Below are 19,796 nucleotides of genomic sequence, written 5' to 3'. Positions count from 1 at the left end.
ATCCTGTTGCTCTGGTGCTTTTCGTTAGTGTAGAATTAACAAAAATGTCAACGTAGATTTTATACCAGTTAAAACTGCAGCCGAGTGTCATTTCTTAAATTACACTATAGGAAATAATGCAACCAGCCACCAGCCTTTCAGAAATGATTTTATTGTACCATTACTAGTTTCGGGCCTGAGACAGATGGCACGGTGGACATTTGTTATATTTTAGTATGCAAATGTAAAACTATATATAATTATATACAAAGTAAAATTTTATGTAATTTTACCCTGCTATACGCTGTAGACATATCCCTCGATGATTGTGTTCAGGAGTCCTTTATGTCTTAATAGATGGCCTGTAAATGGCACTCTTCTTTTAACAATGAAACTCCAGAAGCTTCTCTTCTCACCTGCTCTTTCCAGAACCACTTAGTTTGTGACCTTATCGATACATTTTATTTTGAGCATGCGTCTATAGCACCACATTTCAAAAGAATTTAGTTCTGATCTTCCTCTGTCCCGAGAGTCCATGTTTCACACCCGTAGCATGCCACACTCCACACACGTGATTTCAAAAATCTTTTCCTGATTTCAAGGCTGATGCTCTTAGATGTTATTTTTTTCTTCTTGTTAAAAGCAGCATTTGCTTGAGTAATTCTACTGCTATTTCTGCCTTGCTCCTTCCATCCCTGGTAATATTACTGCCCAGATAAGTAAATTTATCAACTTGTTCAAGCAATTCATTGCCTACATGAACTTGGACTTTCACTTGATGGTACAATAAAATAATTTCTAAAAGACTTGCGGTGGGTTGCATTATTTCCTACAGTGTAATTTACGAAAACAGCTTTGCTGGTCGACCAAACTGCATAAAACATTGCGTAATAAGGGGAATATTAAACTTTGAAAATCATTTTGCTTTGAGACCCTTCCATTAGTCTGTGCTAACGTAAAACCTATATCGTATTGTGGGTCCGCCTTGGTGAAAAACTTTAGTTTTTTTTTTATTTATCCCCAAAATAGTTTCAGCGACAATATCGCCATCAATGGGTTCTTCAATTCTAAAAAAAGACAAAAATAGCACACCTATAAACACTGTAAAACACGTGACCGTTTGGTTCCAAAATATTATGTTCTGTTCATCGCGTCTTAGTACCTTACTCGCTTCACATCACAGCTTGGTTTTTAAGTTTGTTGCCGCAATTTCTGGCTTTTTTCTGCTTTCTTTGACGTTTCTAAGACGTACAGCATGTTATCTGCAACTGTGTAAGTGGCTGTTAGTAAAAAAATATGAAAGTGTTGGGGTTGCTGTAGTGTTGTGGATACAGTTTTGGTATGTGTAATATGTTATGTACTCACGTTCGTTGGACTGCTTGCAGGTGCTTTTTAAAAACAGAAAAACACAAGGTGCCAAATGTTGTATGTTTGTGTTTAAAAGCAGCTGCAAGACGTCCAACGAACGTGAGTACATGATGTGGCCGAGCGGTTCTCGGCGCTTCAGTCTGGAACCGCACTGCTGCTACGGTCGCAGGTTCGAATCCTGCCTCGTGCATGGATGTGTGTGATGTCCTTAGGTTAGTTAGGTTTAAGTAGTTCTAAGTTCTATGGGACTGATGACCTTAGACGTTAAGTCCCATAGTGCTTGGAGCCCTTTGAACCAGTTCAGAGTACATCACAAACTACGTGGCAACCTAGTACACACCAAAAACTGCATTCACAACACTATAGCAAACCCAATAGTATAACACTGACAAAGTTGTTTTGTATTTGTTTACTAACAGCCACTCATAAAGTTGTAGGTGGTACGTTGTATGCGGAAGAAACGGCAACAAAAACAAAGAAAATATGCCGTAAACAGTGGCAACAAACGTAAAAACTATGCTGCGACGTAAAGCAAACAAGCTAATATGAAAAAATTCTCAGAACCTATTTGGAACCGAACAGTAAACGTATAGTAATGTTTTACAATGTTTGTGGATATGCTATGTTTTGCATATTTCAGAATTAAAGAACCCACTAACGATGGCGATATTGTCGCTAAAACTAGTTAGCGAATAAATGCTTTGCACCAAGGCGAACCCACAACCCCGTATTGCAGATACTAAACTTTGACATGTACGCTGTTCAAGACTGGAACAGTAGTGGCTTGTTACTTGAATCCTCTGCAAGGCACCTAATTGTGAACTGGAATAATCATGTAGATGAGAGTAGATGGTTTAAAAACTGCCTCTGTTCGAGATAGTTCTAATTTCTCTTATGTCCTCATGTTTCAAGACTGGTTTGAGGGCTTACAACTGTGTCTTCAGGTAGATCGCTGGACGACACTAAAATTTTATCTGGATGTAGCCAGTCATTTGTCTTATCCTTAATTTCGAATACTTTCCAGCAGAAGGGAACACATTTTTTAACCTCATATTCACCGTTGACTGTAGATACTCATTTCCCATTTGCAGTTTCGCCCTTAAAGCTGTTGTTAAGCGGTACTGCTAAAGTTTTGCTCGAACAGTGTCAAACTTAAAAATCTTCAGGCATGTGTACATGTCATCGTTAGAATAGAGGCTTTTCAGCTCAAGAATATAGCAGCAGTGAACGAGCGCGAAGCTCCGTACACCGTGAAATGGTATAATTTACAGCAGTTGACGCTAACGTCAACATCTTTTACACAAATAGCGTAAACAGATGTTCTCAGAGACTGTTTACATGTTTCTATCACTGAATACCACACAAACGAAACAGGAATTGTCATCCATTGATCTACCTCAGGATGGTGAAAGTCTTAGAAACTCGTCGTGAAACAAGCGCCTAACATAATTGCTTTAAGGCGGACACTATTTAGTCCATCGTTTTTTTTAAACCCTTGTTTACTTTAATTTCGCGAAGATTCTTGTATACTTACCCTGAGAAACTGAGCTGAAATTTGATGTTTCACCAAAAATATCAGTTTAACTGTTGGAAAAAGTTTGAAATTTTTGGAGAGTGTGATTGAGAAAGTAACTTGGGTGAACCACCTCTGTCGTTCGCACCTGTGTTTGATACGAAACACTTTGCTGCGTGACGCTGTGAAATGAAATTAATGAGCTACGTAGAGACGGGTAATGCAACTATATCTCGCAGCCGTATCCCTTTGTCGGAAGTTTCGTTTTATATTCTCAAAAGTGTGTTGCATATAAATCAGCATTGCGTGGAGGACATGAAAAAACTTATGACTACTTAGTCCTGTTCCTAAAGTCGCCAGCTGTTGTTTGTTGGAAGGATTTTTGTTTCGGGAGGGGGGGGGGGGGGGGTAGGTCGCCGACACAAACCAGCGCTTGGGTGTTTAATACGACGTTAGCTGCTGTTTTGTCTCATTACAAACAAAATTTGCGGAAAATTGTAATTTGACGTGAGCAAGCGACAGTAATTACTGTTAACACTTCCCTGAGCATTTTATGTCACGCTCAACTGCCCTTACACTGAGATTTGAGCTAAAATAAATAGGTTGCGCTTATCGCTTCTACAGGTGACATTAATTCCTTGACAACATTTTTGTAATGTGAGTTTCCCATGTACACGGGACACTGTAAGAAGCATCCCACTTGCAATCTGTTTCGGCTGTCTCCACAGTTACTTCACAAAAACCGCACTGAAAACAGCGTTGGAGACAGCACTGAAATTGCGCCTGACGACTGCTATTCGGGTACCGGTTACATCTCGCCCGCTGCTCTGTGAACCATTAATTCCATATGTTAGCTCTTGTTTCACATTTCAGCTGTAAATGAGGCGGAAATTGCAGCGATGTGCGTTCCTTGTGCATGTACGTTGTAAATACTTCAGTTACATCAAGATTTAATAAATCTTTGTAGATAATTTTTTTCTTGCAAATGAAACTGGCACATGGAGGGACATGTGGGGCAAGTGCCATGTAGCAGTGTGGTCATTAACCTCTCATGCTCGCTACTTACTGGTATGGGGGCAGATCTGAACCTACTCTCGGAACCACAAAAGTCGGATAAGGTAAGAAATCCGGACGTACATGAACACGGAACGTTGTCGTGCACTTAACCAGCAAAGTTGTGCGAGGTTAAGAATAAACAGTGCCGATTTAAGACTGCATTCAAAGATTCTGGAGTAACACATTCCGTCTGCTAACAGGCACAGAATTGGCGCGAATCCTATAAACTACACGTAGCATAATAAATTATAAAACCGCCCAGAAGTTCGAAATTCTGTTGGGACCGTTGAAAAAGAGGTGTGCAGACGTAAGAGGTGACATCAAAAGCAAGGTCGATGTTGTAATCTTGAAGAAAGTTGGCAGAACAAGGAGGCAGTCATTTCGTACCCGCAAAATAATTACAAAAAATCAGGGCGTATGTGTTGTAGAATGGTACTTCATATACGAGGCGTATTCGGAAAGTAAGGTTTGATTAGGCGCGAAATGGAAACAACTCTGAAAATCCAATGGAACCTCGCACAGATGTGTTGGGCAGTGTCTTTAGTGTATCTGTCGATCGCTTCGCGTCGCTCTTTGCAGTTCAGAACGCAAAGTGGTAACGTAGAAATGGCTAAAACAAGTCTCTCCCGCCAAGTATGTGGACCTGGTGAGAGGTTTCGCCTGAAGCTACGCAGCCTATATAACATAAATGTCAAGCGTTTCTTTCTTCAAAACAATTTTCAGCCGCATTTTGCAGGAGCTATGAAGACGCTCCTGCAGCGTTTTCGACGGGAATTGTTTGATCACCCACAATACAGCCCTTAATTTGCTCCCTCCTCTGGTCACATGAACCGCTGGCTACGCGGTGATTTTGGTAACAGGGGAAGGCAGACCTGCGTAGAGAATTGGCGGCGGCTTGTTTCTGCGACGAGGGTACTGGAACGTCTGTCACGACAAATTTCTGACTCGGAGAGGCGACTATTTAGAGAAGTAACTGAAGGTGTGATTAGCTGTTGGAAATAGAAAATTTTTTATTTTTCACTGTGGTTTTCATTTCGCGACCGATCGGATCTGACTTTCCAAACAGCCCTCGTAAAAGACAGAATGACAGTGTCACGTTAAGGAAATTTTAATAGTACTACCTTCCACAGAAATCTACTGTGGATTAACTTCTTAACAAGGCTAGAATGAATTACTATTTTAATAATGGCTAAATGCGACACATTTTTCTGAAATCGGGTCGGTTTCCTTATAGGTTCCAATACACCATATTATTACCGACTCTTTTGGCTATAAAAGCCTATTTTTCAACATAATCTCTGTTCGACGTGAAGACATTAAGCCATCTCACTGGGACGGCTTGTATACCCACAACGTACCGCTGGACTGGTCGACGTCTGAGCCAACGTCTTTCTGCCTCGGTAACCTCCCCATCTTCCACTCAATGTTTCACGCGGAGTGCATCGTTCATTGGGCCAAACATACGGAAGTTGCGAGATCAGGGCTGTAGTGTGAGTGAGGAAGAACAGTCCAATGAAGTTTCGTGAGATCCTCTCGGATGCGCGGACTTGAGGCCTTGCGTTGTCATGGAGTAGTAAATTTGCATTTGTGTGGCGACGAACGTGCTGAAGTCTCTTCTTAAAGTTCTGGAGGATGGCGCAATGCAGTTAGTTGATCGTTGGACCGTGAGGGAGGACATCAAACAGAATAACCCCTTCACAGCCCCAAAAGACCGTCGCCGTGACTTCACAGCGTGCGGCTTTGACTTTCTCTTTGGAGAATAGGCGGTGTCGCGCCACTCCGTGGATTGCCGTTTCGTGTCCGGTCCGAAGTGATGAAACCCATGTTTTATCGCTTTCGACGATCTTAGACAATAAAAATGGTCTCGATGAACCTCGTAACTTCTAAACAATTCCGCACAGATGGACCTTCGTTGCTCCTCCTGGTCTTATATCAGGCACTGACAAGGGTACCTCCCCATCGCACCCCCCTCAGATTTAGTTATAAGTTGGCACAGTGAATAGGCCTTGAAAAACTGAACACAGATCAATCGAGAAAACAGGAAGAAGTTGTGTGGAACTACGAAAAAAATTAGTAAAATATACAAACTGAGTAGTCCATACGAAGATAGGCAACATCAAGGACAGTGGGAATCGAGGAGCGCTGTGGTCCCGTGGGTAGCGTGAGCAGCTAGGGAACGAGAGGTCCTAGGTTCAAGTCTTCCATCGAGTGAAAAGTTTAGTTTTTTATTTTCAGTTTGTGTGACAAACTATTATGTTTTCATCACTTTTTTGGGAGTGATTATCACATCCACAAGAAAACCTAAATCGGGCAAGGTAGAAGAATCTTTTTACCCATTCTCTAAGTGTAGAAGTTAGGTGGGTCGACAACATATTCCTGTCATGTGACGCACATGCCGTCACCAGTGTCGTATAGAATATATCAGACGTGTTTTCCTGTGGAGGAATCGGTTGACCTATGACCTTGCGATCAAATGTTTTCGGTTCCCATTGGAGAGGCACGTCCTTTCGTCTACTAATCGCACGGTTTTGCGGTGCGGTCGCAAAACGCAGACACTAAACTTATTACAGTGAACAGAGACGTCAATGAACGAACGGACAGATCATAACTGTGCGAAAATAAAGTAAACTTTTCAGTCGAGGGAAGACTTGGAACCAAGGACCTCTCGTTGCGCAGCTACTCACGCTAACCACGGGACCACGGCGCTCCTTGATTCCCACTGTCCTTGATGTTGCCTATCTTCGTATGGACTACTCAGTTTGTATATTTTACTAATTTTTTTCGTAGTTCCACACAACTTCTTCCTGTTTTCTCGATTGATCTGTGTTCGGTGATGGTGATGGTGATCCGTCGGTAACCACGAATGTGTGTGTCCGCACGTTCCAACACTGCAGGAGCCACAGCTGTGTGTGGGTGGACGGCGCGCGGGGCGTCGGGCGGGCTTGCGCCACCTTGTTGAGATAACAGGCGCCTCGGCTACTACTCACTGTGCTTTCGTTCACTGCCAGGTCCCCGTAGACATTCCGAATACCTGAGGTGCTCTTTTTCTGCCGAAAGAGACTGACAGCTCTCTGCTTGGACTGCACCTCTGTTACAGACGCCATTTTGGAGGCTACATATTGCACTGCCACCTGTCTGAACTTCATGAAAGTGCAGGGGCTTGGGCGATATCATCCCATCCCACCCCGCCCCACAATAAATTACGCATTTCTAACCGAAATTGTACGAGAAAAGTGTTGCATTTGGTACTGAACCCTCCCCACATATGCGCTCTACGACAGTTTCTGAACTTATGGTGCAGGTCAAAAGGTCGTTGAGTATTTCTCTGGCTGTGGGAGGTGAAAGAAAAAGACACACTTTAGACGAAAAGTACTATTATTCCATAAGAGGATGATATTAAATAGATTAGGCGTAAATTCAAATGACGTGTTGTAAGATATACTCTGGTGCCTCTTGTCAGCTTAGAGAGGTTACTTTTTTCCACTGGGGTCCAGATGTGCTTGGCAGTACATTTCACCCTCTGGCCCCTATATTAGATTAGATTAGATTAGATTTACTTTCATTCCAATTGATCCGTAGTGAGGTGGTCCTCCAGGATGTGGAACATGTCAGAAAAACAATAATACATGACAAATATTTACAACTAAAACAAATAAGCTAATGTACCATTCCACAGGTCCCAAGTAGAATGATCATTTTTTACTGAACACTAAGAGTCAATTTACAAATACTAATGCACTGAGTTTAAAATAAAGTTTTTTATTTATTTATAAGGTAATAAACATGTAATACAACTACTGTAATACTTATTTACAATGAACACATTACTGCACTGAAATGGTGCAGAAGTTAGATTATACTTACACACACACACACACACACACACACACACACACACACACACACACACACACACACACACACACACACACAAATTTTCAGTGAACACATTACTGCACTGAAATTGTGCAGAAGTTATGTTGTACTTATATACAAATCAGTTGGTTTTAGTAAGAAATTCATCAATGGAGTAGGAGTTGGCCACCAATAAATCCTTTAGGCTTCTCTTAAACTGAATTTAAACTGAATATATGTGGCGGGTCCCTCGGAACAGAGGCATCTGGCATTCTTCAGCTGTAGACATATTGGGAACTGGTAATCGGCGTCATCTGCTTTAAGATTATGGAAATTGCACAGTATGCAACGAGCGATGAAAACATTCGAATACAAGTATGCATAAAAAGTGCAGTTTCCTGTGAAGTCTCATCAGTGGACAGCAGCCGAGAGAAATTACTGTCGAAAAGTTTATGGTGATAGAGATTGGAATTTACAGGTACAAGTAACGATTTCCTGGGATAATTGTTTTGCTTCACCAGCACCGCCACCTTCAACCTCACTTCTGGTACACCAGACTTAAAATATATCTGTTTTATATGGAAATGTTTGAGGTGTGTGATTGTACTGTAAATTTAAGAATTAATTTCTACTGCATCAGTCACTTTTTACTAATATTTAATTAGCACAATGCCATTGTCAGTTGCATTAGAGTTTTATGTATATTATGTTAATCTGAACTGTGGTGAGGTTCATTTGCTCGGTGCTCCAGTAAGATTTCGTATTGGAAAAATAACCATTTTAGCTGGAAACTGAGTTGTCTGGCACTCTGAGCACAGTAACAAACGCATGACAGGTTAACACGTTTACATTCCTAATGTTTATATCGTGGTCTCTGGAGTGATGTAAACGTCTGAATGTGAAACTGTTAAGTTGTGATGTGTTTATTACTGTAGTCTCACTGCCAGACAGCTAAATTTCAAGCAAAAATGGTTATATTTAGATGTATAAGCTGACGTCGGTAGGACGTAGGTTGCAGTAGTTACTCAGAGTTGAAGAGGGTTGGACAGAGTAGATTAGCATGGAGAGCTCCATCAGACCACTCCTTAGACTGAAAACAGCAGCTGTGACTACTATTACCTTACTGCTGCACCCAGCAAATGAACCTCATCACAATTCAGATTAATGTAATGTACATATAACTGCAATGCACCTAATTATGTATTAGTAAAGTGCTCAAGCAGTGTAAATTATTTCATAAGTAAAATTTTAAATGCTAATTAGGTAGTGTCAAAACATGGTGTTTCAAATCTGTTACGAGTAAGGTGATTTTTCACAATCTGTGAAACCCACTTGAGAGGATGGATTCCTTACAAATACCACTTCTAGTTTCCTTCTGTTTCTGTCAGGATTTTATAGAGAAGGGTTGATCCAAGATTTGTGGTAAATTTTACTATTGTGAATCAGAAGCTGTAACTTAATTTTCATGTCACAGATCAAATGACATTTGCTTTCCAGCACTATGCCAAGTAAGGGATAGTAGATTTTAGAGTAATTCATTTAGTTGTCTTATGTGGAGTTAGATGATGTAGTTTATCTTCATAATACTAATTGAAATTAGTTTATACCCAAAGTTAGAAAGTAGTTGCCAGTTCAGCAGTTGGTGTGAAACAGCCAAAGTAGAGCTGGCAGGAATTAAGATGGTCACAATTGGGTGTTAAATTGCATCCTCTGTGAACAGAATATGAAGTACCTTCTTGCTGTGGGGAGAAAGGCTGGAAATAAGATTATGCTGAAGAAAAAGTATGTAGGTAATAGTGCAGAAGAAAACTTGGTTTGTGTGCTAGATAAGGAGGCATCGAAGGTGTATGCATGGAGTTAGAGATAAGTAGACTGTTACAGCTGAGGGTTCAATTACTTCTTGCAGCACTGGCTTTAGTTATGTCAGATGTTTCGTTAGTGGAGAAATTAGTTCTGTGACTAAAATTTGTCAGAAAATGTATTTTACTGAATTTGTATTTGGCATCAGTGATTTGGTGTTTTTGTGGGTTGATATTTCATTTTAATAATTACTTTAGACGAAGATATATTACAATATTTTGAGCACAAAGAGAACATACAATGTTACTACAGTCGTTAGCACTTCTAATACTTTCAGTCGGTGGTGGTAGTTACAGATTTAAAGGAAAATAAATATTAGTGCAAGAAACAGGACAGAAACAAATAAGATAAAAATGTAGTGCGTTGTTAGAAAGGGAGGCAAGCTGGTAGTCATGGGATTCACATCCCCTCCCATCCTGTCAGTTTTGAACAGCTTCAAGTTGTCATTATGGTACTCATCCTTCCAGAATAAAACTTTACTTCAGGAAGCAATGTGCATTTAAGTTATTAGGAAAAACCTGTCTTTACCTTAGAGTATATAATAAATATTGATAGATACAGCAGTCACAGTAAATAACATTTACTATTCTATGAACTGTAAGCAGCTCATGAGAGGATGTTAATAATAATAAAAAAATGGTTCATTTGGAGACAGGTTCTACCTATGATGCCTATTAAGATGTGTAGGAGCAACTGTTAGAATGCATACTGTAATAAAAGGCACTGGTGTTGGCCATAAGGGAAGAGCAGCATCCAGATGCCAGTAATTTACTTGCGTGCTTCGAATTGCCCAAAATCGGTATTGACACTAAACATCACCGTCACATTTGCTGTGCAATAGGTTTTCTATAACACTTACACATGACAAAAAGTACAATAATTTTCCTAACTTTGTAGTAGGAACAGCTGTAAATGGATTTTTCTTAGATTATTAAAGAATTCTGTAAATAAATTTATTCTTGCTGATCTCGAGGGAAATCTGCCTGCAGGTTGCAGAAGAGAAGACCGATGGTGCTAGCACAGCAGAAATGCCAGCAGACACAGCTGCACCACAGGTATGATGTGAGCTCAGCCCGTCTTTATCTCTGCAATATAGTTAATATTAATATGCTTAGCCACAATAGAAAAGGTTCAACTGGGTCTTGTGACCAGTATGTGGATGTTAAGATTCCATTTGAAACACAATGTTTGTTTCAGCCATTGACATTCTACAGACATCTCTTTATCATAACAAAATTGTGATTGCACCATATGTGCAAACACATTTGTCTACTTTTCCCTTTCATAAAATATTTTTAATTCTTGTTATAGGTATGTTTCCTTTGATCCCGAACATTTGGATGCGATTGGTTTTATTGAAAGTTAATTAGTTCAGGAGATACTATAATTTAACCATAAAATCATTAAGATACAAAAAAATGTGTCAAAATTAAAGCTTAACAACCAGCAACTTCATACGTTTCATAAACCAGGTGGTCTCGATTTGAAAAAATTAGTTTACCTTAAGATTAGATAGTTGAAAAGTTATATATTGACACCACCAAATTTTATACTATTTCATATTTCTAAAATCTATGTTAATATTTTAGCTCAATTTTCTGAATACGTTATTCTTAAATCTTGGATTTTAAGGGAAATATTCAAAAATCATACATGTTAGATTATGAAATCAGCCCTATTAAAGTTTGGGTAGAATTAATTGCAAATAAAGTTAGAGATCAAAACTAGTGCCTTGTGTTTTGCAAAACGCCAATGTACAAATAATTTTATACATTGTTTATTGGTCATAATTTGGTATGGTTAATTCTAAAATGTTCAGTTTTAGCATTATTCTTAATGTTTTATTGTAATTACAAAAACATGAAGTTGAGAATTGCTGCCAAAAGGTGTGGGTGTAAGGAGGGGAACTGAGGGTGGAGGAGGCTGTTGGGCAATGTGTTCATAAGGGAATGGAAACTTGTTTGAACAGTGTAATATCTGGCATGTATGAACGCTATGAAAGTAATAAAGGACCAGACAGGACAGTTTCATGTTCTCCTGTTTCATAGCAGCAGCTCTGGATTGATGCGCGCGCAGAGAGCGGGGGAGGGAGGGAGGGGGGGGAGAGAGAGAGAGAGAGAGAGAGAGAGAGAGAGAGAGAGAGAGAGAGAGAGAGAGAGAGAGAGAGTTGTAATGTTTATGTAATTAATTCTTTCAGGCTGATTCGTCATCGGTGGAAGTGAAAGTGGAAGGCAAATCAGAAGTACCATCTTCACCAGAAGCAAAAGAACCAGAAGTTTCGGCTCCAAATGAGGCACAAGCTCAGGAAGTAAGTACTGTAGTTACTCCAGCAAAACACTTTGAGCAGTGATCTAGCTAGTAATAGCTTGGCTTCCTAAACATCACCATGATTAGTCTATAACAGTGAGGTATGTCTCGGAGGAATATAAACAATGGTTGGAGGGAAAGGTGTAAGGCTGGTGAGTGGCAGATCTCACAAATTAAGTAGCCAATTGTGACTGAAAAGTAATAGACTATAATTTCATACGAAGCTGGTACTTTGAGGGAGTGCTAAAGTTCAAACGGATGCAAAAATTAGTGCCTAAACCTTAGGTTTTGTTTCCCTCTAAATGAGGTAATTCCTTTGGATAGTAATGAAGCCCACACAGTCTGGTGAAATAATTTTACTAGTATCTCACATGCACTGGAGCTACTGTAATAAGAAGTTAAACTGCAGGTTTTTACTATTGCCATTAATTTCTTAAATCTTCAATTCAAAGCAGCATGATCAGCTGAAATGAGCTGATGTAGGGGTTATATTTTCTGTACCTATAAGATTTAATTTTAATTTCGTACTTATTTTTTCAGGCTAGTGCAACAGAAACAAATTCAGAAATTAAACTGGAGAAAGAGGAGCCAGCTAAAGTTGAGGAAGTAGCTCCAGCAGTTCCTTCAAATCCACCACCTGCTGAAGAACCAAAATCTCCTCAGCCGCCGGTCGAGGTGAAGGTCGAAGCAGCATCTCCCGAAGCGCCAGTGCTAGCAGCAGCTGCCTCTCCTGTAGAATCTGTTGAGACCACTAGAGAGGTCATTCCCCCAGTTGAGACATCACTGCCTGCAGCACCGGCTTCCCCCACACCAGCTTCGACAACAGAAGGACCCCAGATCCCGGCAGAGGTGGCTGTGTCGCCAGTCTCGGTGGCTCAGCCTGAATTAGCAGATAGCCCAGTTCCAGAAGCAAAGGTCTCCTCTGAAGTACCAGAGGTTCCAGCAGCTGTAGAGCCTCCGTCAGTTATCCCTCCTGTGCCAACAACTCCGGAACCACAGCCACAGCCACTTCCACAGGAAGATAAGCCAGAGAATTCTCCTGCATCGGAAGCACCAGCTACTCCCACACCTGCTGCCGCTGCTGCCACAACTGACAATGTCGTACAGTCATCAGAAAATGTTACAGTTGTGGCCGTAGATTCAGCAGCAGTACCTGCTGAAGCAGATTCTGCAGTTGCCTCAACAGACTCTGGTACAGACACGCAGGTACGTTACAGATGTTTATATAGAAGTTGTGTGGCTTTAGTAGTTAGTTTTGCCTGAAAGAGAACACACCTGTGTACTACTTCAATTTCCTTTTTACTTGTGCTAGGATCTTACTTTTTCTACGTTCTAATACTTTGTTAACCAAAAGCACCCTAATCATTATGTGTGCATCCAGATTTATTGACCTCTGGCTAATCTTGGAGGACATTGCTGACTTTGAGTAAATATACCTTTACCATAATTTTCATAGCTGTGAAGACTAATAATATGTAACTTTTAAATATCAAAGACTCACATTGCAGTGGTTGGATGTTGAAATTTAATTCTTGAGAATACAGTTCAAATTGAGGGTTCTTCATATTAGCACTACATTTGCAGATTCCTGAATTCCCACAAAGCTTCAGTTTTTGATACTGCTTGACAATGGAAAATAATAAGGTATCTGTAAAGCACACAACTGTCCTAAATAACTGTTACGGTACTTAGGTTTCCTCATGCAGTTAATAAAGAAAACTGCTGTGTATAATCTGTGCCAGTAGAAATACAATCTTGACGGAGAATGTGTGTCCCAAATATTTTTGAAGTGTAAGAAAATTGTCAAATTGTTGGAGTAAGATAAGATAGTGGATAATCCCACAAAAATGAGAGTATTTCTCATTGTTCTGCAGATACAAACATTAATGTTGCAGAAGTTTTGGAACTGTGAAGCATAGTTTCTGCATTGGTAAATTATACATTGTCTCAGCTCGATGCTTGGTGTCCTGTAAAACTGAGTACCATCTTGCCTGCACTTAGTATGAATTTACACTGATGTTCAAAATTTCTTAAACCATATGACAGACAGTGGTTGGCCATACTTCCCTTAAGAAAAGGTTCTTACATAAATCCATCCTTCAAAACTGTCATCACTGCAGTGTCAGTTTTGTAGAAGTGTAATGTGTCTTGTTTTTTTCTAGTCTGCTTTATAACTATGTATGCCAAAAGAGGGGCAGCAGCCTTTTTAGTAGTTGCAGGGGCAACAGTTTGGATGATTGACTGATCTGCCCTTGCAATAGTAACCAAAACGGCCATGCTGTGCTGGTACTGCAGACGGCTGAAAGCAAGGGGAAATTACAGCTGTAATTTTTCCTGGGGGCATGCATGTTTACTGTATGGTTAAATGATGATGGTGTCCTCTTGGGTAAAATATTCCGGAGGTAAAATAGTCCCCAATTTGGATCTTCGGGCGGGGACTACTCAGGAGGATGTCGTCATCAGAAGAAAGAGAACTAGCATTCTACGAATCGGAGCGTGGAATATCAGATCCCTTAATCGGGCAGGTAGGTTAGAAAACTTGAAAAGGGAGGTGGGTAGGTTAAAGTTATAGTGGGAATTAGTGAAGTTTGGTGGCAGGAGGAAAGACTTTTGGTCAGGTGAACACAAGGTTATAAATACAAAATCAAACAGGGGTAATGCAGGAGTAGGTTTAATAAAGAATAAAAAATAGGAGTGTGGGTAAGCTGCTACAAACAGCGTAGTGAAGGCATTATTGTGGCAGAGATAGATATGAATCCCATGCCTACCACAGTAGTAAAAGTTTATATGCCAACTAGCTCCGCAGATGACAAAGACGTTGATGATATATATGATGAGATAAAAGAAATTATTCAGATAGTGAAGGGAGACGAAAATTTGTCATGGGTGACTGGTACTCAATAGTAGGAAAAGGAAGAGAAGGAAATGTAGTAGGTGAATATGGAATGGGATTAAGGAATGAAAGAGGAAGCCGCGTGGTAGAATTTTTCACAGAGCATAACTTAATCATAGCTAACACTTGGTTCAAGAATCATAAAAGAAGGTTGTTTACATGGAAGAAGCCTGGAGATACTAGAAGGTTTCAGATAGATTATATAATGGTAAGACAGAGATTTAGGAACCAGGTTTTAAATTGTAAGACATTTCCAGGGGCAGATATGGACTCTGACCACAATCTATTGGTTATCAACTGTAGATTAAATCTGAAGAAACTGCAAAAAGGTGGGAATTTAAGGAGATGGGCCCTGGATAAACTGAAAGAACCAGAGGTTGTAGAGATTTTCAGGGAAAGTATTAGGGAATTACTGAAAAGAATGATGGGAAAGAAATATAGTAGAAGAACGAGTAGCTTTCAGAGATAAAATAGTGAAGGTAGCAGAGGATCAAGTAGGTAAAAATATAAGGGCTAGTAGAAATCCTTGGGTAACAGAAGAAATATTGAATTTAATTGATGAAAGGAGAAAATATAAAAATGCAGTAAATGAAGCAGGCAAAAAGGAATCCAAACGTCTCAAAAATATTGACAGGAAGTGCAAAATGGATAAGCAGGGATGGCTAGAGGACAAATGTCAGGATGTAGTGGCTTATCTCACTAGGGGTAAGATAGACACTGCCTCGAGGAAAATTAGAGACCTTTGGAGAAGAGAACCACTTGCATGAATATCAAGAGCTCAGATGGAAACCCAGTTCTAAGCAAAGAAGGGAAAGCAGAAAGGTGGAAGCAGTATATAGAGGGTCTATACAAGGGTGGTGATCTTGAGGACAATATTATAGAAATGGAAGAGAATGTAGATGAAGATGAGATGGGGATATGACACTGCGTGAAGAGTTTGACAGAGCACTGAAAGATCTAAGTCGAAACAAGGCCCCGGGACTCCATTAGAACTACTGGGGGAGCCATTCCTGACAAAACTCTACCATCTGGTGAGCAAGATGTATGAGACAGGTGAAATACCCTCAACTTCAAGAAGAATATAATAATTCCAATCCCAAAGAAAGCAGGTGTTGATAGATATAAAAATTACCGAACTATCAGTTTAATAAGTCACAGCTGCAAAATACTAACGCGAATTCTTTACAGAGGAATGGAAAAACTGGTAGAAGTCGACCTCGGGGGGAGATCAGTTTGGATTCTGTAGAAATATTGGAACACGTGGGGCAATACTGACCTTACGACTTATCTTAGAAGAAAGATTAAGGAAAGGCAAACCTACATTTCTTGCATTTGTAGACTTAGAGAAAGCTTTTGACAATGTTGACTGGAATACTCTCTTTCAAATTCTGAAGGTGGCAGGGGTAAAATACAGGGTGCAAAAGGTATTTACAATTTGTACAGAAACCGGATGGCAGTTATAAGAGTCATGGGCCATGGAAGGGAAGCAGTGGTTGGGAAGGGAGTGAGACAGGGTTGTAGCCTCTCCCCGATGTTATTCAATCTGTATATTGTGCAAGCAGTAAAGGAAACAAAAGAAAAATTCGGAGTTGGAATTAAAATCCATGGAGAAGAAGTAAAAACTTTGAGGTTCACCAGTGACATTGTAATTCTGTCAGAGACAGCAAAGGATCTAGAAGAGCTGCTGAACAGAATGGACAATGTCTTGAAAGGAGGATATAAGATGAACATCAACAAAAGGAAAACGAGGATAATGGAGTGTAGTCGAATTAAGTCGGGTGATGCTGAGGAATTAGATTAGGAAATGAGACACTTAAAGTAGTAAAGGAGTTTTGCTATTTGGGGAACAAAATAACTGATGATGGTTGAAATAGAGAGGATATCAAATGTAGACTGGCAATGGCAAGGAAGGTGTTTTTGAAGAAGAGAAATTTGTTAACATCGAGTGTAGATTTAAGTGTCAGGAAGTCGTTTCTGGAAGTATTTGTATGGAGTGTAGCCATGTATGGAAGTGAAACATGGATGATAAATAGTCTGGACAAGAAGAGAATATCTTTCAAATGTTGAGCTATAGAAAAATGCTGAAAATTAGATGGGTAGATCACATAACTAATGAGGTGGTATTGAATAGAATTTGAGAGAAGAGGAGTTTATGGCACAACTTGACTAGAAGAAGGAATCAGTTGGTAGGGCATATTCTGAGACATCAAGGGATCGCCAATTTTGTAATGGAGGGAAGTGTGGAGGGTAAAAATTGTAGAGGGAGACAAAGATATGTATACACTAAACAGATTTAGAAGGATGTAGGTTGCAGTAAGTACTGGGAGATGAAGCTTGCACAGGATATTTTAACATGGAGAGCTGCATTAAACCAGTCTCAGGACTGAAGACCACAACAACAACAACAACAACATGCCAGAAATAAATGGACAAGTCTCACTCACTTAAATACTCAGTCAAATCTTTGTACAAAAGTCATAAATAAATAAATAAATAAATACAAAACTATCAGCATATAAAAAGCACACAAAAGGCATGAAATGCCCTGTGTATAACAGTATATTAATGCTTATGTAAGAAAGATATGACAGGTTTTTGTTTTCTTGCCCTTTCTGGTCTCACTTTGCCCCTTTCGTCTAGATTCTACAGATGTTCTGTAACACAAGTTTTGTGAATGAAAATTGTGTGGCCCCACAGAAAGGGTATTCCCATTGATTCGTTGGATCATCTCTCTAATAACTGGATTTCAACTCGCAGTTAAGTCATTCCTGTTAGTTTGAGAATTGCTCTTCACTTCTGTGATCCTACAACCCCCTGAGAAAAGATTTTGTGCAGTTTTGACTTTTCAAGATGTGAAGTAGTCTGTGGAAGGTAAATATCTCATAGTCCCAGTCTGTGGTGCAATTTGGAACCAAAGTAAAGATTGTATTCCCAATTGCTGTAACACTGCATTGTTGTTAGTTTGGCTTTAGTTAAACCCTGCAATTGAAATAGAACTTAGGGTTTTAACTGTTTCTGTTCTACATATTCGGAGATTCATCAGGGAAATTTTAGGTAAATGCCACTTGTAAAAATAGGGACTTAATCACACTATTTGTTTCTCAAACCTGGAGTCTCTTTACTTCTCATTCTGTCCTGGCACAGTGCCTTCTAATGTACCATCTATGATGCCTCCCCCTTCATATTGAACTAATACTCATCCTCACTACAGGTGGGACTCTTTATCTTCCAGGGGTCTGAGTGATCCACACATTCTTTTTAATCTTCTGCAACCTAACCTTATCTCCTTTTGGCAAAGGAACTATTAAATCTGAAAGCTAGGTGTTCCCTTCACTTTTACATGCATCGGCAGTACTGCTCATTTTACTTCCTAGAAGTACACTCTGCATAATTTTGCTACTGAGATTTTTTGTACTTGTAACACACTGAAAACTATCTGTACAGCATTAACACTGTTTCCATTTCACAGGCTAAACCAGCAGCGGAATAGGACTGAAGAATCTGTTTTCGGACTAGAGGTACTAAGTGCGCCTAAGTGAATGGTGGTGTGTGTGGCCAGTCAAGTAATGGAACATATGCTTGTGCCTTTTCTACACCATCAGTGGCATCTAATTATTTTAGCCACGAAAAGTTCACCAGAGGACCAAGACAAAGCAGGCACTAATGTGATGCCGTATGTAATTAAATCTGTATTGAAGTTAAAAAAATACTCTTACTTGACATTCTCCTTCCAAAGCATTGTCACAATATATTTACATAACATGTGTTACAAAGAGAAGTGGTTTCATGCTTGTGATGTAAAATTTTTAAAGATATGGAGACAGCATTATGGACGATATGCAGTTTGTAAAATATTGTAGGCAAGATTGCGAGATTTGTTTCTCATTGTAGTTCAGTAAGTGCGGGGGAGTGGTTCTTTCAGTGGATTCGAATGTAGATCTGAGTTGCGTCAGTTATCTTACATCACACAGGAAGCAAAATTTGATAAATTTCTGGATAATTTTTTAAAAATTATGGAAATATTTTCTTAAGATTTTGTATTATTATCTGAAGTTTTGTATGAATTTTTCTGATTTGTAGATTTAGATTTAGCAAATAAAGAATATTTTTACTGACATCTAAATTTCAGAAATTAAATTTATGAATTGTGCAGTTTTTACATTACCTTGAGATCTCTATATTATATATAAATATATATTTCTACAGTGTTTTAGCATATAATTTATATTGTACTACATTTGTATATCATTGTATTGAAAGTCTGTGTATATTAAGCAGCTGCAGAACTGACCAAGCTTACACAATTGGCAGCTACATTGCAGACCTATGCAACGAAATTAAGTGCACAAAACCTAGTGTCGTCAAGTTGTGCATTTGTATAACGTGATATTATCTTGAAAATTTTTTTCCATTTCATCTTTTGTACACATTGTCAGCCTTAATCATATGTGAAAGTATTGTTTGGCAAACTATGAGAGTGTAAAAGTCTGATACTATATTTTCAGCATTGGATTTGTGTACAGTTCTTAGTTTAAAATGTTTTACAGCATTGATATGTAATAAATATTCCCCTTTATATTTGAGTATTCATTCCTTTGTTTTGCTTTGAATCAATAGCATAAGTTATAGTGGTGCTTTGAAAGCAATTTCTCTGTATTGTAAAAGTATACATTAAAATCTGGCAAAATTCTTTCTGTGTAAAAAACCTTTCCCTAAACTATATAAGTTGACAGGAAAGTCACTCACCTGGAATATGAAGGGAAATAAAGTAATGATATACTAAAGATAATTTGTTTAAAGATCAAAATAGATTCAACATTAATAAACAAGGAGTTGCCCAAAGGAGGAGGCAATTGTTTGCCACTAAATATGTTGCATGTGAGTGTTCTTTCTTATAGACCTTGCCTGTTTCCAATAATTTCTTGGACCATTCTTGTGCATTGGATGTTCATATCTAAGTACCAT

General features: G+C 39.3%; 1 protein-coding gene across 1 annotated transcript in view; it reads left to right on the top strand.

Moving 5' to 3' along the window:
• LOC126092541 (proteoglycan 4) overlaps positions 1-19,521 on the top strand; it is a 174,196-nt gene extending 154,675 nt beyond the window's left edge. The window contains exons 4-7 of the mRNA XM_049908194.1: positions 10,621-10,686; positions 11,829-11,939; positions 12,479-13,144; positions 18,301-19,521. Of these exons, the coding sequence (XP_049764151.1) occupies positions 10,621-10,686; positions 11,829-11,939; positions 12,479-13,144; positions 18,301-18,321 (864 nt within the window). The 3' untranslated portion in view covers positions 18,322-19,521. The remainder of the gene's footprint in view (positions 1-10,620; positions 10,687-11,828; positions 11,940-12,478; positions 13,145-18,300) is intronic.
• Positions 19,522-19,796: the final 275 nt, after the last annotated feature.

The sequence above is a fragment of the Schistocerca cancellata genome, chromosome 7, assembly GCF_023864275.1.
Source record: "Schistocerca cancellata isolate TAMUIC-IGC-003103 chromosome 7, iqSchCanc2.1, whole genome shotgun sequence".
In the NCBI taxonomy this organism is placed as follows: Eukaryota; Metazoa; Arthropoda; class Insecta; order Orthoptera; family Acrididae; genus Schistocerca; species Schistocerca cancellata.
The sequence above is the reverse complement of the archived record's forward strand: the minus strand, read 5'-3'. Positions and strand labels throughout refer to the sequence as shown.